The sequence below is a fragment of the Gavialis gangeticus genome, unplaced genomic scaffold, assembly GCF_001723915.1.
Source record: "Gavialis gangeticus isolate Ggan-Ray unplaced genomic scaffold, GavGan_comp1, whole genome shotgun sequence".
NCBI classification, from domain to species: Eukaryota; Metazoa; Chordata; order Crocodylia; family Gavialidae; genus Gavialis; species Gavialis gangeticus.
Window position 1 is genome coordinate 10,336,720 of NW_017729006.1, and position 19,628 is coordinate 10,356,347.

The 19,628-nt window shown below is 42.0% G+C and overlaps 1 protein-coding gene across 1 annotated transcript in view; it reads right to left on the bottom strand.

Annotated features, from left to right (window-relative positions):
• OSBPL10 (oxysterol binding protein like 10) overlaps nucleotides 1-19,628 on the bottom strand; it is a 195,424-nt gene that overhangs the window by 20,798 nt on the left and 154,998 nt on the right. The window contains exon 8 of the mRNA XM_019508706.1: nucleotides 10,825-11,308. Coding sequence (XP_019364251.1) covers nucleotides 10,825-11,308 — 484 coding nt within the window. The remainder of the gene's footprint in view (nucleotides 1-10,824; nucleotides 11,309-19,628) is intronic.

Here is a 19,628-nt window from a genome sequence, read left to right on the forward strand (position 1 = left end):
GCCTACAAAACCTCCTGCTGCCGCCACAGAGCCATGCCTGGAGCTGCGCAGCCGGCTGCCAGGCAGCAGCAGCGTGGTGGTGGCCAGGCACCATGCAGCCACCACCACCCTGCGCTGTGCCGCTGCCCCCAGCCACATGGCTCCAACCACATGCCAGCCTCCCTACTGGAACACACGTGATTTTTCAAAGTGATAAACATTAATCCCCAAAGTAAAGCTGGAGTTTCAAACTCCCTCCTCTAAAATCATTCCCTACCACCTAGTTCAACAGCTGTTTTATGTAACAGCTACCAATTCTATTTTCAGTCTCACTCATCTCATCATCAATTTTTAGCATGTCTTATTTCTTTCCCAACATACAGCACAATATAGTGAAGGATTCTTGCACTGACTTTAAAGCAAGTTGTTTTGCTACCATACCCTTTTGGCTGTAACATGTCCACCTCTCACCCAACCTGTACTTCATGAATTGATTTTGCTGTAACATGCACTGATGAAATACACAGATGAGATTCTAGGTCAATAATGTAATTATTAACTGCAGAAGAGACATGTGCAATTTAATGCTTCCCTCCGATTGTTTAGGGATCAATATGAACAACAAATGGTACGTGGGTCATAAATGGCCTGGAGCAGTTTCCTAATGTAACAGGCTCCTCACACTCTATCTGTATTATTCATCAGATAACAGACAAGAATAAGCATTTGTTCTGGACAAAAGCAGACATGGCTGCAGAGTGCCGACGGCTAAAATTGACTCACACAGGCAAAATATAATTACTGGACTCCATCTCCTATCATGTCATAAGCATTTAAAATGTCTTGTGCTGCGTTCTTCGTTTTACAGTCACAGAGAGACCATTTCTAATAGAAAATGGGACCTGTTAAAGGAAGTGCCAGGACAGTGCTAAGTAGGAAATCATCTAGGCTAAGGCCAGAAATTACACATAAACTGGTTCAAGTGATCAGAAACTGGTTTAAACCTGTAACAGAACGCAAGTTCAGTGCACATACGCCAGTTTCAAGATGGCTGAAACTGGTTTAAGATAAACCTAGTTTCATAGATGGTAGGGTCGGAAGGGACCTAAGCAGATCATCTAGTCCGACCCCCTGCCATGGGCAGGAAAGGATGCTGGGGTCAAATGACCCCAGCTAGGTGGCTGTCTAGCCTTCTTTTGAAGACCCCCAGGGTAGGAGCAAGTACCACTTCCCTTGGAAGTTGGTTCCAGATCCTAGCCACCCTTACAATAAAGTAGTGCCTCTTGATATCTAGCCTGAATTTACTCTCAATCAACTTATGGCTGTTGTTCCTTGTTACTCCCAGTACTATTTGGGGGAACAGGGACTCTCCCATTGCCTGCTGGTCCCTCTTGGCAAGTTTATAGGCAGCCACCAGATCCCCTCCCAGCCTTCTCTTGTGGAGGCTGAACAGGTTCAGGTCCCATAGCCTCTCCTTGTAGGGCCTGCCCTGCTGCCCCCTGATCATGCAAGTGGCCCTACTCTCGACCCTCTCAATGCTATCCGCATCCCTCCTGAAGTGCGGCCCCAAGACCTGGACACAGTACTCCAGCTGTGGCCTGACCAACGTCGCATAGAGGGGGAGGATCACGTCCTTGGACCTGCTCGCGATGCATCTATGGATGCATGAAAAGGTGCGGTTAGCCTTCCTAACTGCATCCCCACATTTGCGATCCATGTTCATCTTGGAATCAATAGCAATTCCAAGATCCTTCTCTGACTCTGTGCTGATGAGAAGGGAGTTCCCCAGCCTGTAGGTATGCTGCTGGTTCTTCCTCCCCAGGTGCAACACCTTGCACTTGTCCTCATTGAAACCCATCCTATTCTCGTCCGCCCACCTCTGTAATCTGTCCAGATCTAGTTGTAACCTGTCCCTCTCTTCTAGCGTGCCCACTTCTCCCCACATCTTAGTGTCTTCTGCAAATTTGAAAAAGGTGCTTTTCACCCCCTCATCCAAATCACTGATGAAGATATTGAACAGTGTGGGTCCGAGGACCGAGCTCTGGGGAATCCCACTGCCCACACCTCTCCAGGTCAAAAATGACCTGTCCACCACTCTCTGGGTGCGGCCCTCCAGCCAATTTGCAACCCATCTGACTACAGGCATTGACACCACAGATGCCTAATTTTAATGAGGATGGGGTGAGAGAGTGTAGAAGGTCTTCCTAAAGTCCAGGAAGACTACATCCACCACGACACCTGCATCCAAGGCTTTTGTGACCTGGTCATAGAAGGCCACCAGGTTCGTCTGACAGGACCTGCCTCTAATGAACCCGTGTTGATTGCCCCTAAGCATAAACTACTCTGCTGGCCCCTCGCAGATGTGCTCCTGGATAGTCTTCTCAAAGAGCTTCCCCAGGACCAAGGTAAGGCTAATGGGCCTATAGTTTCCTGGGTCCTCTTCCCTCCTTTTTTTGAAAATGGAGACCACATTGGCCTTTTTCCAGTCATCAGGCACCTCACCAGAGCAGCACAAGTGCTCGTAAAGCTGTGCCAGGGGTCCTGCAATGACCTCTCCCAGTTCCCTCAGCACTCTGGGGTGGAGATCACCCGGACCTCCTGATTTGATTTGAACACATCTAGTCCCTCCAGAAGTTCCCTAACTAGGTCCTCACTGACCCTGGGCCTGGCTGTGCCTCGGAATCCCATCCAGAATCCCAGTGGAGGCGATGTCTCTGTCCCTGCTCAGAAAAATGGAAGCAAAGAATCTGTTAAAGAGATTAGCTTTGTCATCTGGTGCTACTACCAGATTACCAAGCATGTCCTGAAGAGGCACTACATTATCTGGCAACTTCTTTTTACCCGCTATGTATTTAAAAAAGGACTTCTTGTTATCTTTGATCTGGGTCACTAGTCCCAGTTCCATCTCTGCCTTAGGCCTTCCTAATAGCCCCCCTACAACCTCAGGCCAATCCTCCTTGGTGATGGCCCCTCCCTTCCATTGGGTGTATGGCCTCCTTTTTGGCTTTGAGGCATTCGTGGATGCTTTTGGTGAGCCACGGGGACTCTTGAGCACTCTTGCCCCCTTTGATCCACGTAGAGATTGCCACGCTTTGGACTTGGAGGATCGTCTCCTTAAGGAACGACCACTCTTCTTGGACTCCCAACTTCCCTCCCCTAGTTGAATGTAGTATCACCCTTAACTAATTTGGGTCAAACTGGTTTATGGAACTTCTGTCCAAGACCCTTTCCTGTTTTAAGTTAAATCAGAGTCCTCCAGCATCCCAGCATGCTTTTCAGCCCTGGGCTAAGCCATCTGCTCCAGAGAGCAGGGCTGGTCCTGCCCCTCTCCTCTCTAGCCAGAGCTCTGGCTGGCTGAGGTGGAGACTGCAGGCACAGCAGCATCTGCATGGCTTTCACCTGCCACTCAGTGTTCAAGCACGGTCCCACCCCCCCACTCCCTCCTTCCCCTCTCCCACAGCACAGACACCAGCCAGCATCTGATCACAGTCCTCCCTATACCTCCCCCCACCCCACCCTTTGATTCAGAATGCTAGCTGGGGGCCAGATTCTGGCAATACTCCCTGCCCTTGAGCAGTGAGAGGGGGAAGGAGAAGGTGAAGCCTGGCAAGTGCTGCTTCCCCCTCCCACTCCAGGCACACCCCAGCTGGGGACTGTGCAGGCCAGGGTGAAGATTTAAACCCTTCCTTAATCATAGCGGCCTGCCAGGTCCTGCCCACACCCCACTTCAGCTTAACAGGCCATGCCCCCTCAGCTCAACACTTTGAAAGGGAAGGGAGGGCTTGCTCTAACACCCCCAACCCCCGAGTTTCTAGCCCAGGGGGTGGGCAAAATGTGGCCCACGGACCAAATGTGGTCTGCCAGGCCCCATTCTATCTGGTCAGCGAAGCCCCTAAAAATTTAGAAAATTAATATTTATCTGTCCCTGGCTGCCTGTCATGCAGTCTTCAATGGCTTGCCAAGACTCAGTAAACATCCCTCCGCCCAAAATAATTGCCCTCCCCTTTTCTAGCCTGAGCCACTGCAGGCATGTGCCGACATTTCCTGAATCATAAGTGAAGGTCCATCTACTTGCAAATCAATTCATTCTCTGCAGGTTAGAATAACCTGCAAAGATAGGATCAATTCAGGCTTGGGCTTTTTGAATGTCTGTCCCTAGCCCTAGTGACTAGATTCTAGTCTAACTGCTTGCCCAAATTAAGAATCAAAGAGCATTCATTTTAGGAGCTGCAAAACACTTAACAGAATATTAATTAATTGCTGCTTTCTGGATGTATTCTGACTAAAGGGTAGCTTCTTTTCCTCCTGCTGCTATATCCATTAAAGTTTTTAAAGCCTTATTTTTACTTTTTAGAAAGAGCTGCCTGAAGATCCATACCACACTCTCCTGCTAAACATCTTCATGTAAAGATTAAAAAAAGTGGCTGGTGCTCAATTAGATGGAACAAAGCAGCAACAAAAATCATAACAGCATTTAGCAGCCTTCACATGCTCTCAAAATTAACTAATAACCTCCATTCCCAGGGCTGTGCTTTCTGCATCTGCATGCTTTTTGCTACAGAGCAACACTACAATACATCAAAATAGTGAAGGACCCTCAAAAGGTGAGGCTGGAGATCTCACACTTTGCTTTTGCACTAATGTATACTAACATATATTTTTTTGCTCACAGCAACATCTGTCTGGCAGCTCTCTGCATGACATAAAACTATTTATGCAAAAACAGATACATTTCAACTCCCCCTTCTCCTGTGAATCTAGACATTCATGATTTTTCTCATCACAGCCACCTCTTTAGTCTGTCCATTAAAGCAGTGGTTCTTAAGCTCCAGCCTGCAGGCCAGATCTGGTTCACAGAACAATGTCATCTGGCCCAAGGGTCTCCCTACAGGTCTGGAAATTTGGCAGCAAGTAAGTAGTGGCAGTGCCAATTGCTGCTGCCTTGCTGCCATATTTCTAGATCCACTGGCAGTCCTGGGGGCTGGATAACGTAGCCCTGAATGCTAGCTCATGCTGGTATAGGGCTGAGCCAGTGTGCAGCTGCATGTGGGGCCTGGCTCCACGCATGCGATTAAACCCATGGATCAGGCCAATGCCACTCCTTCAGCCCGCAGAGCCTGACAAGTTGAGCACCACTGCATTGTATTGGTTAAAATTAATTAAGTCCACACGTTGTGAGAGCCACATCAATTCTTAGACGCAAAAACACTTTTGCTGGTCTTATCCAGGGTGTCCCTTCACATGGGGAGAGGAAGGCCTTTCATGTGGGAAGACTGCTTTCTAGCAGTAAAAAAAGAGAGGCTTCATCTTGTGCTAAAGCACTTTCTGGGAGGAGGAAGAGAAACCAGATTTAAAATCAAACCATATCCAGAGATGAAGGACTAGCAAACAAGGCAACTCAGCACATGGACTCCAACAAGATCCCCTTGGATTCCCATTCATCTCTAGAATGCTGCAAGTTCAGCTTATCTGTTTGATACGTAGTTGGAACAAACAAAATCGAAGTGACTACACGTGGACAGGACTGCCTTTGTTTTCTCTCAGAGGCAATGTTTTTTTAAATATCCCAGGACAAAATACTGAGCTGCAATATTTGGCTGAAAGGATCTTACTGTCACTAAACTCCATGATTGAAAGCTTTCTGTATTATTCCTGTTTAAACTTAACCACTTGTTCTAGTTAAAAAGAATAAAGGGCAACACTTCCTATACAAGGTCATTGAGGTGAGCTGCAAGGAAGTGGTTTCAGAATAAATAGAGAAGTATTACCAGCACATTCCTGATGCAATCTAGTTTCAAGCATTCTTTATCATGTTATTTATGAAAATAGGCAACTACTGAGTAACAAATCTCACCCAACAGTCAGCACCCGCTAAGAAACATTCACCAGAAGCTAGGGAACAAGGTCTTCTAAATATAGCATGGTTGTGTGTGTTCTTCAATGTAGAGGTCAAAGTTACAGGATGAACACTGCAGCCCTGTTAATTCCTGTTAAATGTAGCAAGATGTTTACCGTCTACTGCAGAACTAACTGAACTTTAAGAGCGTAGTAAAAATTATGTCAGTTGTGTAGCAAAGAGTCTGAAATGTTTTCCACATACAGAAAAGCAGCATTTCCCTAGATTTAGAGCCTTTCCCTAAACCTAAAATGCACTCAGGACCAGTGGAAAAAACAGACCAATAATATTATCCAAAATACTGACAAGTCAATAAAGGGACCTAATTGTAAATACTGTAAAAACTGTTATTCAACTGACCTACTGCAGAATCTAAAAAACTCCTAGCAATCCAATACCACGTTCAAGGGCACCTAGACATACATTCAGAAAAAAAATAACTTAAAAAAGTCAGTGTAAAAATACAAGTACCAAAGCTATAGCTGGAAGAAAAGAGATGCTGAACAGAATAAAAGCAGGATTCTCTACTCAAAGAAAAGAAGGGAAGAGAAGAAAAAAACAGCACAAAAAAAGCAAAGAAAATGATAGGAACCAGAGGTAATCCAATTAGGCCACCACCACAAAGAACATGTTGCAATACCAGTAGCTATACACTGAAATACCAAAAATATTTCAAGCTACAAAGACAGCAGCTTTTACAATATTAAAGCAACACAATTTCATATTCACCGTAAGCTCTGAAATTCTAGGTCAAGGCACTTCAACCACCCTAAAAATAGAAAGCGTTGATAGTAACACTCCCTAGATCTTTTGCCGGTGTTAGAATTTAATGCACATTTTCTATGATGAATACAAGAGAAAAATTGCTATGGTAGTTTTCAGCTTTTGCTTGCTTTGACAAATCTACTTGCTACCTGTATTAAGAAATCCTCTTGGGCATCTAACCTGTCAGTTGGTGTACAAATAATTTTTTTTCCCTTTTAAAAGATAAGGTGCCTTTTTAGGTGTGCAGAAATCTTGACTGGACCCAAGTATACACCAGTGCAATCATGGTTTCACAAGTCTCCCCAGAGAATCAAAAAAGTTACAGTTGTAGGAACTGCCAAATCCAGTACCTACACACAACATGAACAAACGGGCTCCAGAGAAGAATTTCCTCCCTACTTCACAGATGTCCCCACAGTGATTACTGGAGTCTCCTGGCTAGTACAACAATCCCTCCCCAAGTGCATGGATGTAGCAGTAAGTCACCACGCCTCTCTCTCTCCTAAGCCACCTAAAGCCCTACTAGGAAACAGAATGGCAGACTGCTGAACATGGGAGATGGCTACTCTCTGCAGACACTTAGCAGTGTCTGGTCTAATATATACTATTTCTCTTGGAAGCAGCAGCTACAAATTCACCACCAGAGACATGAACTGCCTCTATATCCCATCTTCATTGGTTAGTTCACTCTGAAGCAGTCCTGTGCTTTCACTTTATTCCTGGAAGCTGCTGCAACTAGGATGTACATGCAGACCTCACTCCAAACCCTGAAAGCATCACATTTCACTAGCAGCAAACGGGTTAAATCTGACCAACTTCCTCCAACACAACTGTAGGCACAAGTATGCCTCTCCAATATGCCCATCTCAAAGAAGAGTTTAGAGAAAAAGAGTTCCAAACCTGCACTATCCACCTGTGTTACATAGACGATATTTTCATCATCTGGACTGAACACCTGGATTTGCTTATTAAACTTTTGGCAGCAAATTCTTTCTGGAATACTCCTACACTAACATCATCTTTCTTGATACCACAATCTAAATCTGGGAAGGCACCCTACGAACCACTGAATACAGAACATCCACAGACCACCACACATCCACAAAGCCAGTGATAACTGCAAACACGCCAAAAAAAGCAATGATCTGCAGTGAAGCCTTCAGATACTACCGCATCTGCTCTGAGGAGACACCCATGACACCCAATCTTGCCGAACTGAAAACAGCCTTTATACAACAAGAACATCGCAGCAGAGAAATAGACGATATGTTTAAAGGAGTCACTGAAATACAGGTTTCCCTCGCTTTACGTGGGTTCTGTATGTGTGAATGTCACTCTTATGCAATGACCCTTTTTCTACCAAAAATTCATTATATGCGAGGTAAACTCACTCTTATGCTATTGGTGTGGTGGAAGCCCACAGTCAGCTGCTGTGTGGTGCATTGTGGGAGTGACGCACACCAAAATAGTCTCCTGTGTGGATCTGTGCTCCTTGCTCATTGTCTGCAACACACGTTTCTGTAGTTGGCAACCCCATTATGGCTTCTAAGCGTCCCACTAGTTTATCTCCTACCCCTCTCCCTGGTCCATCAATGAAGCCTTCACTACTCTCTCTTCAAACCAACTAAACATTCACCACCACCTTGTGTGTGTGTGTACTGTCTGCTGTCAGTGAGTACCAAAACTGTCTTGTGAAAGTGGTAGAAATGGGTCTGGAGGTCAGTACAGTCAAGGTCTTTGAACATAACTGTATTTGTTACATTGTAAAGTGGGTTTCCTTTATGCAAATTCGTGTTATGCGCCATTTTCCAGGAACACACGTACAGCGTAAAGTAAGGGAAACCTGTACCCCACAGCAACCTGCTACAATACAAAGACACACACACACACACACACACACACACCACTGCACACCCGTGGTTGTCACCTTCCATCCACACTTGAACCTATAAGAAGGATCAAACAACAACTACAGCACTTGAAAAGGACCAGACCTTGAGAAAAATATTCCCAGTACCCCCCACACTCCTAGTCTTCAAACATCCCCCTAACCTCACCCACCTCATTATCAGAAGTCATCTCCCTGCTAATCAACAGGTACCCAATGGGACACAGCCCTGCCTCAATAATAAATGCAAGATCTGTCAACTTATCTCTGCCAATCAACACTCCCCACAGCAAAACCATCAGAATCCACGGATCACGCCATGTTTATCTGAGAATGTAGTATAAATCATCCAACTTTGATCTCAGAGGCTTGAGGAAAGGTACTGTGATCCCCAAAAGTTTGACAATGTATACCAACCGTACAGTTGGTCCAATAAAATATCAACCACAAGAATTCTTGCCTCTGTCCTATCTCCTGGACCATCACAGCAACAGCATCACCACAACAATACAAACTTGACATTTTGCAATTTGTTTTCCTGCATTAAATACTCATATATAGAAGTCTGAAAAAATGTGAAAAAGATCACAACAGAAGAAGATGGAAAAAAATGTCTACAGCCAGCGTACCTTATTTTTCCACCTACTTTGTTCCATTACTGAGCTATTGCAAAGGCATATCTCTGGTCTCCCAGGAATTCGCTTCCTGACTCCCTTTACTCTCCATTTTGCAGAACCAAAGCAATGTGTCTGAAGAAGTATCACTCTGCCCAAAATGCCAAAAACTGTGAAATGGCATTACAGGATTTGGTTCCATTAAAGCCAGCAGTGTCTTAAGTTTCAAAACTATTCCATTTTGCAGTGACTGAACTGGAAAAGTGTTAACATTAAGAAAGATTTTATAGTAACCTTTCTCTAACTGTATTTTTGTTCTTTACCTCATTATGTTACTCTGCTCCCCCTTTTATATTTGTGAATCTTGGATATCAAGGAGTTTTAAGACCACAATAACATTTCACTGACCAAACCCACTTCACGACATTCACCATTCTCTCTTGCTTAATATCTCACGAATATATATGCAACTTAAATGTAATAATTTATGTGTAAATAATGAATATGCCTAGAGATGACTGATCTCATTATTATTTCTTTTTTATGCCTCTCTACTTGCTGTTTCCCAAGATCATAAGTCTCAAAACCGCCTGAAAAAATATATAGAAAATTATCCCGAAATGGCAAGAAGCTTTAGCTAGATGTTTTAAATGCTTTGTTTCAACAATTGTATGTTAACAGCTAACAATATTACTGATACAGCTGTATTTGTTAAGGAATTGCAATCTGATAATGTTTTCCAGAGGCATAACTGGCCAGAGCTGTGCCCCAGTGTATTCTCCTCCTCCCCCACCGCTTTTTTTTTTGCAGGGCTCTGGCTCCAGCATAAAGTGTGCACAAGCCACAGCTAGAGGTCACTGCCACAGACATCAGTTCATTTTTTTGCCACAGACATCCACATTGAGAACCCTAGAAAACATCCATTTCCAGTGGCAAAAATAGAGTAACATCTCTCCCCCAAACAGCAACAAATTTGACTGCTTCTCAAGAGCGACATTTGTCAGAGTGCCTTTCACTCACTCACCCACACATGCCTCTGCTGCTCTCTTGGTAGAGCTGAAGCTGGAAGGCTGCTGGAGGGGACCACAATAACATAATTTCACTCCATTCTGGTACCCCTTTTTCCTCGGGCTCATGGTCCCATTTGCCCACCCATCCTTATGCTACTGATACTTTCTATACTTTTTAAATCAGTTACATGACTTTTTCCTGAACATGCAAACATGTTTATGATAAAGCAAAATAGTAAGAAACCAAGGCTATATCATCCTCTGCATGAGTGGCTATAAAGTCTGAGAAAGCACAAAAGCCTAAGAAGTCTTGGGAAACTATATCTTCACCTACTAAGAGTATATGAAGTATACAGATGCAGCATGAATATCTTAAGTATATAGCATGTAGGCACACAATTCATAGGAGGTAAGCAGAAATAATTCCATATATTATTTTGAGTCACACATGCACACATATTCCCTTCAATAAAATCTGGACACTATTTTCAAACACAAGTCCCATTATTGTAATCTTATGAATTACTAGAACAAAACAAAACAAAAAAAGATTAAGATGAAATATTTGGAGATTTTTAAAACTTACTTAAGCTAAAAACAAGAGAGGTCTACACATTTCAAATGGATGTCTCTTTAATAACCTTCCAAAAAATAAAAGTATATATTTCTTACCTTCACCTACCATCGAAACACCTATTGACATTCCCATAAACTTGCTTTTGGTCCATACGTGGGCATTCACGCACATTTTCTTCTCCTTGCACTCACAGTAAAAGCAAGATACTGGTGGATGATGGGATACTTGTTCAGCTACAAACCTCAGCTTGTAGCACTCTGACTGGTCCTGGCTAAACTCCTTGGTTTGGTCTTTAGAAACTGCAGAGGCACTATTAGTTCTGAAAGGTTTCACTTCGTCTTTAGGCACATCCCATGAGCAATGAAACATTTCACCAATTATTGGGTTATAGGGCTTCTTAGCAACAGCTCCCTTTCGGCCTTCATGAAAGGCTGTTAGATAATATTCCACAAAGCAGATAATTCTTTCCTCCGGAGTGGCTCCAGCTGCAATTGACAAAAACAGGTCTGGATGGGCCATGAAATTTGCATACATCTCCAGCAGGGATCTTTTCTCCAAAATAAATGTTGGAAGCACTACCTGTATTCAAAGCAGACAAAGGCACATATGATTCCCCATGATTATACTACAGAGATAGTAAACAGTTAAACACAGCTGCAGTTTATTTCAGCCAAGCTTCACAAGAGCAATGTTTCCCTGACGCAGCCAAAGAGCAATTTCTCTTGGTTTACGGTGTAAATAATGAATCAAGGAAAAAATTAGCAGCCTACAAGCTGTTTCCTATTTCATTAGGGTTCTCACTGGCAGATCAAACATTAATATGCTATCCCAACTGCGTGCTATTCCTTTCAGCCCCACCCCTCCTCTCCAAGCCAAGCATTTCAGAAGATAGTTATCTATGTTCCCAATTTCCAAATGGTTAACAAGAGCATCAAATTGACCGTTTAAATCTACTTTTAAAGTTCATATGGTTTTGTTAGTAGTAGCAGCTTTTAGTAAAAATCTCTTCAGATACAGTGCTGTAGAACACAGAATAAGGTCTCCAACTCAGAACCTTACTGACAGCTCACTGAGAGTTAAGATCATCATTTAACATCTATATTACTTCAAGTGAACTGAAAGTACCAGATACGTCCTTGTCAGACAGACGTTTTCCAGCAAGAACCATCACTGACAGAAAATACATTTGACACAAATGACAAAATGGAAGCCAAGAGGCTTAAACTAGTAGCATTGATTATCTAAATCAATGGTCCTCAACCTTTTTATCCCACAGGCTGGGTGTGCATGGGCAGTGCCTGGGCCATCCAAAGGTCAGATCTGACCAGTGGCTGTGATCCGGGACGCAGTAGGGCCTGATCCAGGCAGAAGTGGGTGGAGGCAGCCTGACTCTGATCTGACTGCACACGGGAAAGGGGGCATGGCCTGGCACTAATCCAGCCACATGGGGGAAAGGAGGCATGGCCCAGTCCCAACCCAGGTGTGCTGGACTCGGGAATTTGGCAACAGGAAAAGTGTGGCAGCATTAATTGCCACTGCTCCCCCACCACCAAATCTCCCAACCCATGGGGAGCTCCACAGGCTGGATGTCATAGCTCTGTGGGCCCGATATGGCCCACAGGCCAGGGGTTGAGTACCTCTGCCCTAAACAAACAGCCCCAGTAAACACTTCTGTGACTTCTTACCTAGACTCATTTTGACAATGGACTTCTTACCTATACTCATTTTTGAGTATTTTCTACCCTCAGCTCCTCACTTCATGCTTTTTCTTGCCCGACATATCAGAACTATTTAGACCAAGGATCGAAGGGCACCTCCAATGGAGACCCTCACTGATATAAGTCATACCAGAGTATGTTTTAACCCATTTTAGTGGGTACCATGGGTAAAGAAATGGAAGCTGTCAAAAAGCCATAAATATTTCTTTGAAATAATATTCTCAACTCACTGGCACAGATCTATAATACTTTATGCTGCACTGTAATAGGCTGGGGGCCCCCACAAGTAAACTCCAATGGCTCCCACTCAGATGGGCAGAGTCTGAACATTACAGTCATTACTATTAATATCCAAAGGAGGTGGGTGAGGGCTTCATTGCTCCAAAGGGATCTCCAACACATTAATATTATAGACAGTATAATATCATCTCTTAGTCTCCTAGTTACCCCATTTACCATTTTTGACCATTTTAACTCCCCCTGGAAGAGCTGTTAGTACTTTATTCCACTGGATCTCTACATTATGGGGACCCTATATCAGCACTGTATCTTCCACCATGCTTAGGCCCAAAACCTGCAATTTGTTTCATATGTTTGCATCACTGCACCCTGTTGAGTTTGCAGGGCATGGGCCTTATCTTACCCAATACAAAGAACTCAAGACTAGTCCTGAAGATGAGCTATTTTTCCTGTGCCTAAGATGGAATCAAACTTTGAAGAACAGTGAGGGAAGTAGGTCCCCACAAACAATACCAACACAAACTTGTTTGATTTTTAAGTTACTCACATTTTACCCAAATATTTCTCGCCTGGCAGGAGGGAAAGACTGCAAAACTAACATTAGATAAGCTAGTCTTTTTCCCCCCATATGGCCACATCTGACGAGAAAAACCCTTTCCTTGCATAGAAAGGAGACAGGGAAGATGTAAGACCATACATAATGTTGCAATTTTGGTGATTAAATTTTAAAGCTACCATGATTTCATCCTCCTCTTGGATTAGGAAAGCCCTAATGTTCATTTCCACTCTCTCCACCACAGGATTTATGCTCTGGGACCAGCTGTTCCACAGAAATGTACCAGCAGCACTGTGTAAATAGGTACAAGAAAGTAATGGATACTTTCATAATAACATTATTATATCTTTAAACTGTAATCAAAGAGAGGACTACAGCTCCAATTATCCTTAAAAGTTTTTTAATCCTTACTTGTCCATTTTTATAGTATGAGACTCCAAAACAAACATTCAAATAGCTATTTCAAAAGGGAAATTTGCAAATGAAAAGAAGTAAAGATTGATTTTTTATTAACTTAAGGCAAAGGCTTTAAAATCTAAGTAATTTAAGCATTTTGAGAAATACTGGGATAATGTTATTTCTCATCAGATGCCCTAATTCTGAATGTTTGGATAGCTCAGGCTGCCGTATACTAACAAACAATCTAAACAGTACTGGCCAATTTTAGCAGCTACCCCCCATCTTGGATATTAGCATTGCATTTTGTCATGAACCCACTACAGTTTAAGGCATGTTTTCCTAAGTTTATCTTACTGATCTGGCATGCATGGTTTCAACATACAAGTAGCATCAAGCTGTGTTCAGTCTTGTCCTTCTTACACATTGTAGTATTTGATACACATGTATTTCCAAAGTTCAAATAAAGCCAAGATTGCATAATGATTTTTTTTGCCTGGGAGAGGTTCAAAGTCTAAATGGCTGAAGAGAGGTAATCACTGAAAAAAAAAAAAAAAATCAGCATCCAACAAGGTTATGCTAAATAGCCACGCCTCCAAAACAATGTTCAACCTACATTTTAAAAGAAGGGGCTGTAAGAAGAACACCTGGATATTCAGGCTATCCAAAAAAGCCTATTTCTTACAATGGGGAAATTAAGTGAGCATCCCTGGGATATGTCTAAAAAGACACAAATACTCCCCTGGTCTTAATCTGATCATGAAAGACTTAGTCTAGTAAACATGCACCTCATGGAGAGAGTAGGAAGTTATATGCACAGTGTAGGCTCCCCAAGAATCCAGTGGGCGATGCATGTAAATAGACAGATAAGAAACCATCCTTAAATCTCTGCCTCATTTTCACAGTCATAGGAAAACAGAGTCCCTCACCTAGTGGGCTGAGTAGAAACTGAATTTTTGGCTCTGATATTTTGTATTTGGTTCCAATATTCTGATATTTCTTTTTGTTTGTTTGTTCTTACATCTCCGTCTGTACCTCAACACATGGTTATAGATTTCTTATGCTCATTCTTGGGTTTTCTTTATTTGTTTTCTTTTTAATAATAAATCTTTCTGTAAGCATACTGATCTCAGAGTATGTGAGCCTACAGGTAGGGTTCTTCCAGGGGGTGGAGGGGCATGGAAATCTGTCTTTTCTGAGCACATGACTGGACAAGGATACAATTTCTCTAGCTGGCAAAATCCCCTCTCCTAAGAGCTGGGTGAGATGACTAAGGCTGAGGAGCTACAGGCCAAGGAGTTAATTCCTGGCATAATCTCAGCTGGTTCTCATTAGTCAAGCAGCAGATGATACAGGAGCTTGGGACTGAAGGGCACCCCCCTGAAGGCAGGAAAACACCCCAGGAGCCTTATCTCAGAGGCACACTTGGCCAATCTGGGGTCACGGAGCATCACATACAGTGTATACACTGTTTCACACAGACTACTACATCTCCCTTGTCATGGCAGGAACATGGGGCATATATGCAAGTACCTTATGCTCTAACATTAATGCAGTCTATCCCTGGCAAACCTATTTCACCAGTTAACTCTTTAGAAATATGTGCGGAATTAGGACTTCTCACATCTAAAACAGTCCCTGGCACCTCTCAAATTTTTTTGCTTCTGCCTTGAAGGGCAAGGCTATCTCACTCTTTCCTTTTGGGGAAAGATCTGCAATTAGATTTAAAACAGGGAAAAATGCATACCAGATGGCCAGTCATCAGAATCCAAGAATCTGCTAGTCAAAAACTAAAGGAATCTCAATCTTACTGTTAGGAGAAATAAACCACTAGGCATTCTATGTTTCTTCTTGGGATAGAGGACAGATTGCTGCACAATGCAATGATAAATCTGCTCCTGAAGAACTTTACAGACCCACCTAAAGCTTACTCTGACAACGTAAAAGCTTTGCTTAACACAAGCTACGCTGAAGTGCTAACCGGCGAAAGTAAATTCAAGAGTACTCCTATCTCTTGCCACAGTCTATGGTGAGGGAAAACTGCTGGACTGCACTTGTTCTTAGGAGGGAATGGAAGATCCAGCAAAGCGAAATCCTGTTGACCTGACAATTCACTGTTTTAAGACAGAAAGAAGCATTGAACTATTGATGAAGTAATTGTGGAAGTAAAATAAAACATTTGCATCCCCCGTTTTTGTTTTTTGTTTTTTTACATTCAAGCCAGATGCACACACCTCATACATTTACTGATTTCCCCTGGGTTACTGCAGGACTTGTTTGCTGTATGTTATTTCTAGGTTAGTAGTAATCAGCTAGAGAAAAGAAGATACTAATCAGTACTGCTCTAATAACCGAACTCAACCCAGTTGATCTATATGATGGAATGTGAGAACAAAATAATCCAGCTATCTGACCTGACTGGTACATGAAGGACAGAAACCTATCTGTTAGACCATTTATAATTTATGAGGTGACTTGTAATTTTTGGCAATGTTCAATTAAGAATTCAAAAGATACACATTTTCATTCGATTTGCACAATTCGTCTGCATTAATATAATTTTAAAGTGAGGCCTCAGATACAATGTAGCACTGTGTCCTGAACAGGTAACCGGCTGTGTGTGCATATCCCTGCATTCACATGGGGCCACTCTAGCTGTTACCGAAGTCTGCTGGAGTGAAAGAGCTCAGTCTAACATTGTCAAGGCAAGACAGCTAGTGCAGTAAAATTCTTTAATAGGAAATGTGGCAAGAGTGTCTCATACCAGCACCTCAGTAATATTAAAGGGCTTCTATTATTTTCCTACAAAAGTTGAGTCCTTATGTTGTCAAGGCCAATACTAATACAATAACATAACAATAAACTACCCCTAGGAAAGGGAAGAGATGTTGTCTTTGATAAGGCATGTGAATTTAATGGATTAATCCTTCAGGAGCAGATGCCACTAAGTGCTCAGAAGAGCTGTTTGCCCATCTGTTTAACATCTAACAAACACTTTCTGGTTTATGAAAGAAACTTAAAAAAGGAAAAGCCCTGGGGAAGCAAGCACTGGAAAAATGTAAACATTTAAACCTAAATTTACTTTTGAAGTAATTTAAAAAAGATCTTTTCAGATCAACATGCCCTGTGTCACCACCAACTTCCACAGTTCCAAAAGCTGCCCAGTACTATAATATTGCAGTTTTATTTTTAGAAAGAAAAAAAAATAGAGAAAGTACTGTCACCAAGTAAGCCAAATTTGTTTCTACATCTTTTTAGGGCAGGGGAAAGAAAAAGGAGGAGCAGCAGCAGCAGAGAGAGAGAAACTAAAGAACAGAGGAGTTAAGTCCCAAATAACCAGAAAAAATAACATGCAAATGGCACCTTGTATTCATGTAGTGCATACACCGCAGGTGTCAAAGATATGATCCACAAGCCGGATCCAGGGCATGGAGCCCCATCATCTGGTCTGCTGTGCTGCCCATGGATTTTAGACTGGACCTATATGCTAGTGACGGCGAACAGCAGCACACTGATCAGATCTAGCATGCATACTGCACAGCACACAGAGCTGATTCCAGCATGTGTGGGGCACAGCACCCAGAGGTGGTCCAGAGTGCTCACAGTGCCCAGACTAGAACAGCCCTGCACACTGCTTCTTTTCCCTTCATGCAACAGATACTACAGACACATATACACATCAACTTACAGCCAGCATTAGAACATTCATAGACAACCTCTAAAGTTTATATAGCATCTCTAGTGCTCTATGTTCATGAAGTGAAAAGGTCAGCATATAGATTTGTGTTATCTTTTTGTCTAAAGGTATTACATACTTTATTTACCCACATACCCCACACACACCCCTACATCCCTTTTCCAAAAAAAAAAAAAAAATCAACACCACCTCCTCCAAACAGAGGTCTAGGTCTTAAGCAGAGACGCTGATTTTGTGCCCAGAATAGAAGCATCCTGTTTTATTCTTGCTTCATCTGGCAGCTGTAGTGGCATTAGTATACAGGCAGCTGGTGTAATGGCTCATTGTCTGTCACTGCACACATATTAACAATCATTACTCCTTCTTATTGGTTTGGTGCTGCACTAATCTGCTAAATACTCCTGGTCTTTCTTCTCTTATTTCACAGCCCTGGAGATTTTTAGAGCTCTTTACAAAATCATACTCATGAACACATCTTCAGCAGCAGTGAGAGTTTCAGCTTTGAGTTAAACAGAAAAAAGGGAAGCTGAAGATTAGGCTCTGTTCCTGATCAATGTACCTATAACCAGAAAGGGTTTTTTTGTTTGTTTTTTAATTCTGCCCTCCCATAAACAAGGTGCTTGCCTTATTTGGGGGAATGCTGTATGCAAGAAAATATTACATTTATTCCCCACATTGAATAAAAATAAAACAAAAAGGCAAGATATTGGCACCCTGCCTTGATACAGATATATTTTAGAACCTTCCTCCAAGTTCACACAATTTGGTATTTGTGGGCTCTGTGTGTGGCAGTAGGCAAAATAGGAGGGAGAATTTCCCTTTAGCTTTCTAAAGAATCTTGAGAGAAAATGGTTTAAAAGCAGGTATTACTAATGAAGTCAGATGAAGTATCTAGTCCAGTTTAACATTCTGAATACAGGATATACATATTATAGCATTTACAATTAAGCTAACAGACAGAGCTAAGAAGCAGAAGAATAGGGAAATAAAAATAGGACCAATAAGCAGTTTTCCTCATCTCTAAGAAGTGACAAAGAAGTTATTAAGTAATGAAATGGGGAAGCTTTGATTGTATTCAGAATATTGTTTGTAGTAGAGTACCTAATGCATTATTTTTCACAATAGATTAAAGGACTATTCAGTTCTAAAATGGTCTTTTTACAAACAAAAAAAAATCCATTTGTCTTATTTCAATCACGGGCCAGAAAAAGGGAAATGACATACATGAAAGTATATGAAAAGGATGGACCACATTGGGCAAATCTATTTCAGAGAAAATATACATTAATCAAACTGTTTCTGAGATCAAAAGAGAAGCAGATCTAACCCTTCTTGTATATCCACATGCCCTTGAGAAGAGCTCTTACACAGTAGCTCTACACACAGATATCCCTCTGATCTTCCCATACTGTTCTTATTCGTAAAGGAAACAAGTCAGAACAAATTCATGTTATTTATTTCACTTCTTTGAAGAAAAAAAAAAAAGCTATCTAAAAGGAAAAGGATCTCTATGCCATTAAAAAGCCCTCTCAAGGTTTGTATAACCGCAAGAGATTAGATCACTGGAATGCAAAAATTAACGGAAATAAGTTTCTGTTTTTAAATCATCTACAAAATTTCCAGTTCTAAAGAGGCTTATGAAAAAACCCATCTGCTATCACTACCTCTAATATCCCATAACAAGATTTTTTACACCAATTGATTTTTTTGGTTCTAGAACAACAAGAATGTGTAGACAAAATATGACCTTTTGTGCCAGGACTTTAACATGAACAAGTAGTGTTGCACAGAAGGACCATAACTTTTGTTACTGTCATTTGCCAGAAATGTCCCAGTCAGCACAAGGTATCTGATATCAAACTACTAACGTAACCCACCTCCTCTTCTTAAATTGAAAATCTTTAACTCCCATCATTCATTTTATTTTCAGATGCAGGTGAAGTGACATTGACTGTGAGCCTACACTCTGCTTATACTGTATAGCCCACTGATTTAAATGGGCTTTGGATGGACAATGAATGCAGGAAGTTGAATGAGCTATGAAAAAAAAAAAAAGGCAAGGCCCTGACTTGTGTGAAACAACCATAAAACAATCAATGAGTGCTTGCAAAATCACACCAAGACAAATTTTACAAAGACAAGATACATTTTTATCATAGTCTTAGTCCACTTCTGACTTCAAAAGGAATAGGATTTCACCATGAGAATGTGAGTTGCCCTGCGAAAATATTTTACTAAATTTCCAGCACTGTTTATATAAATTAAAAAAAAAAAAAAAAAAAAAAAAAAAAA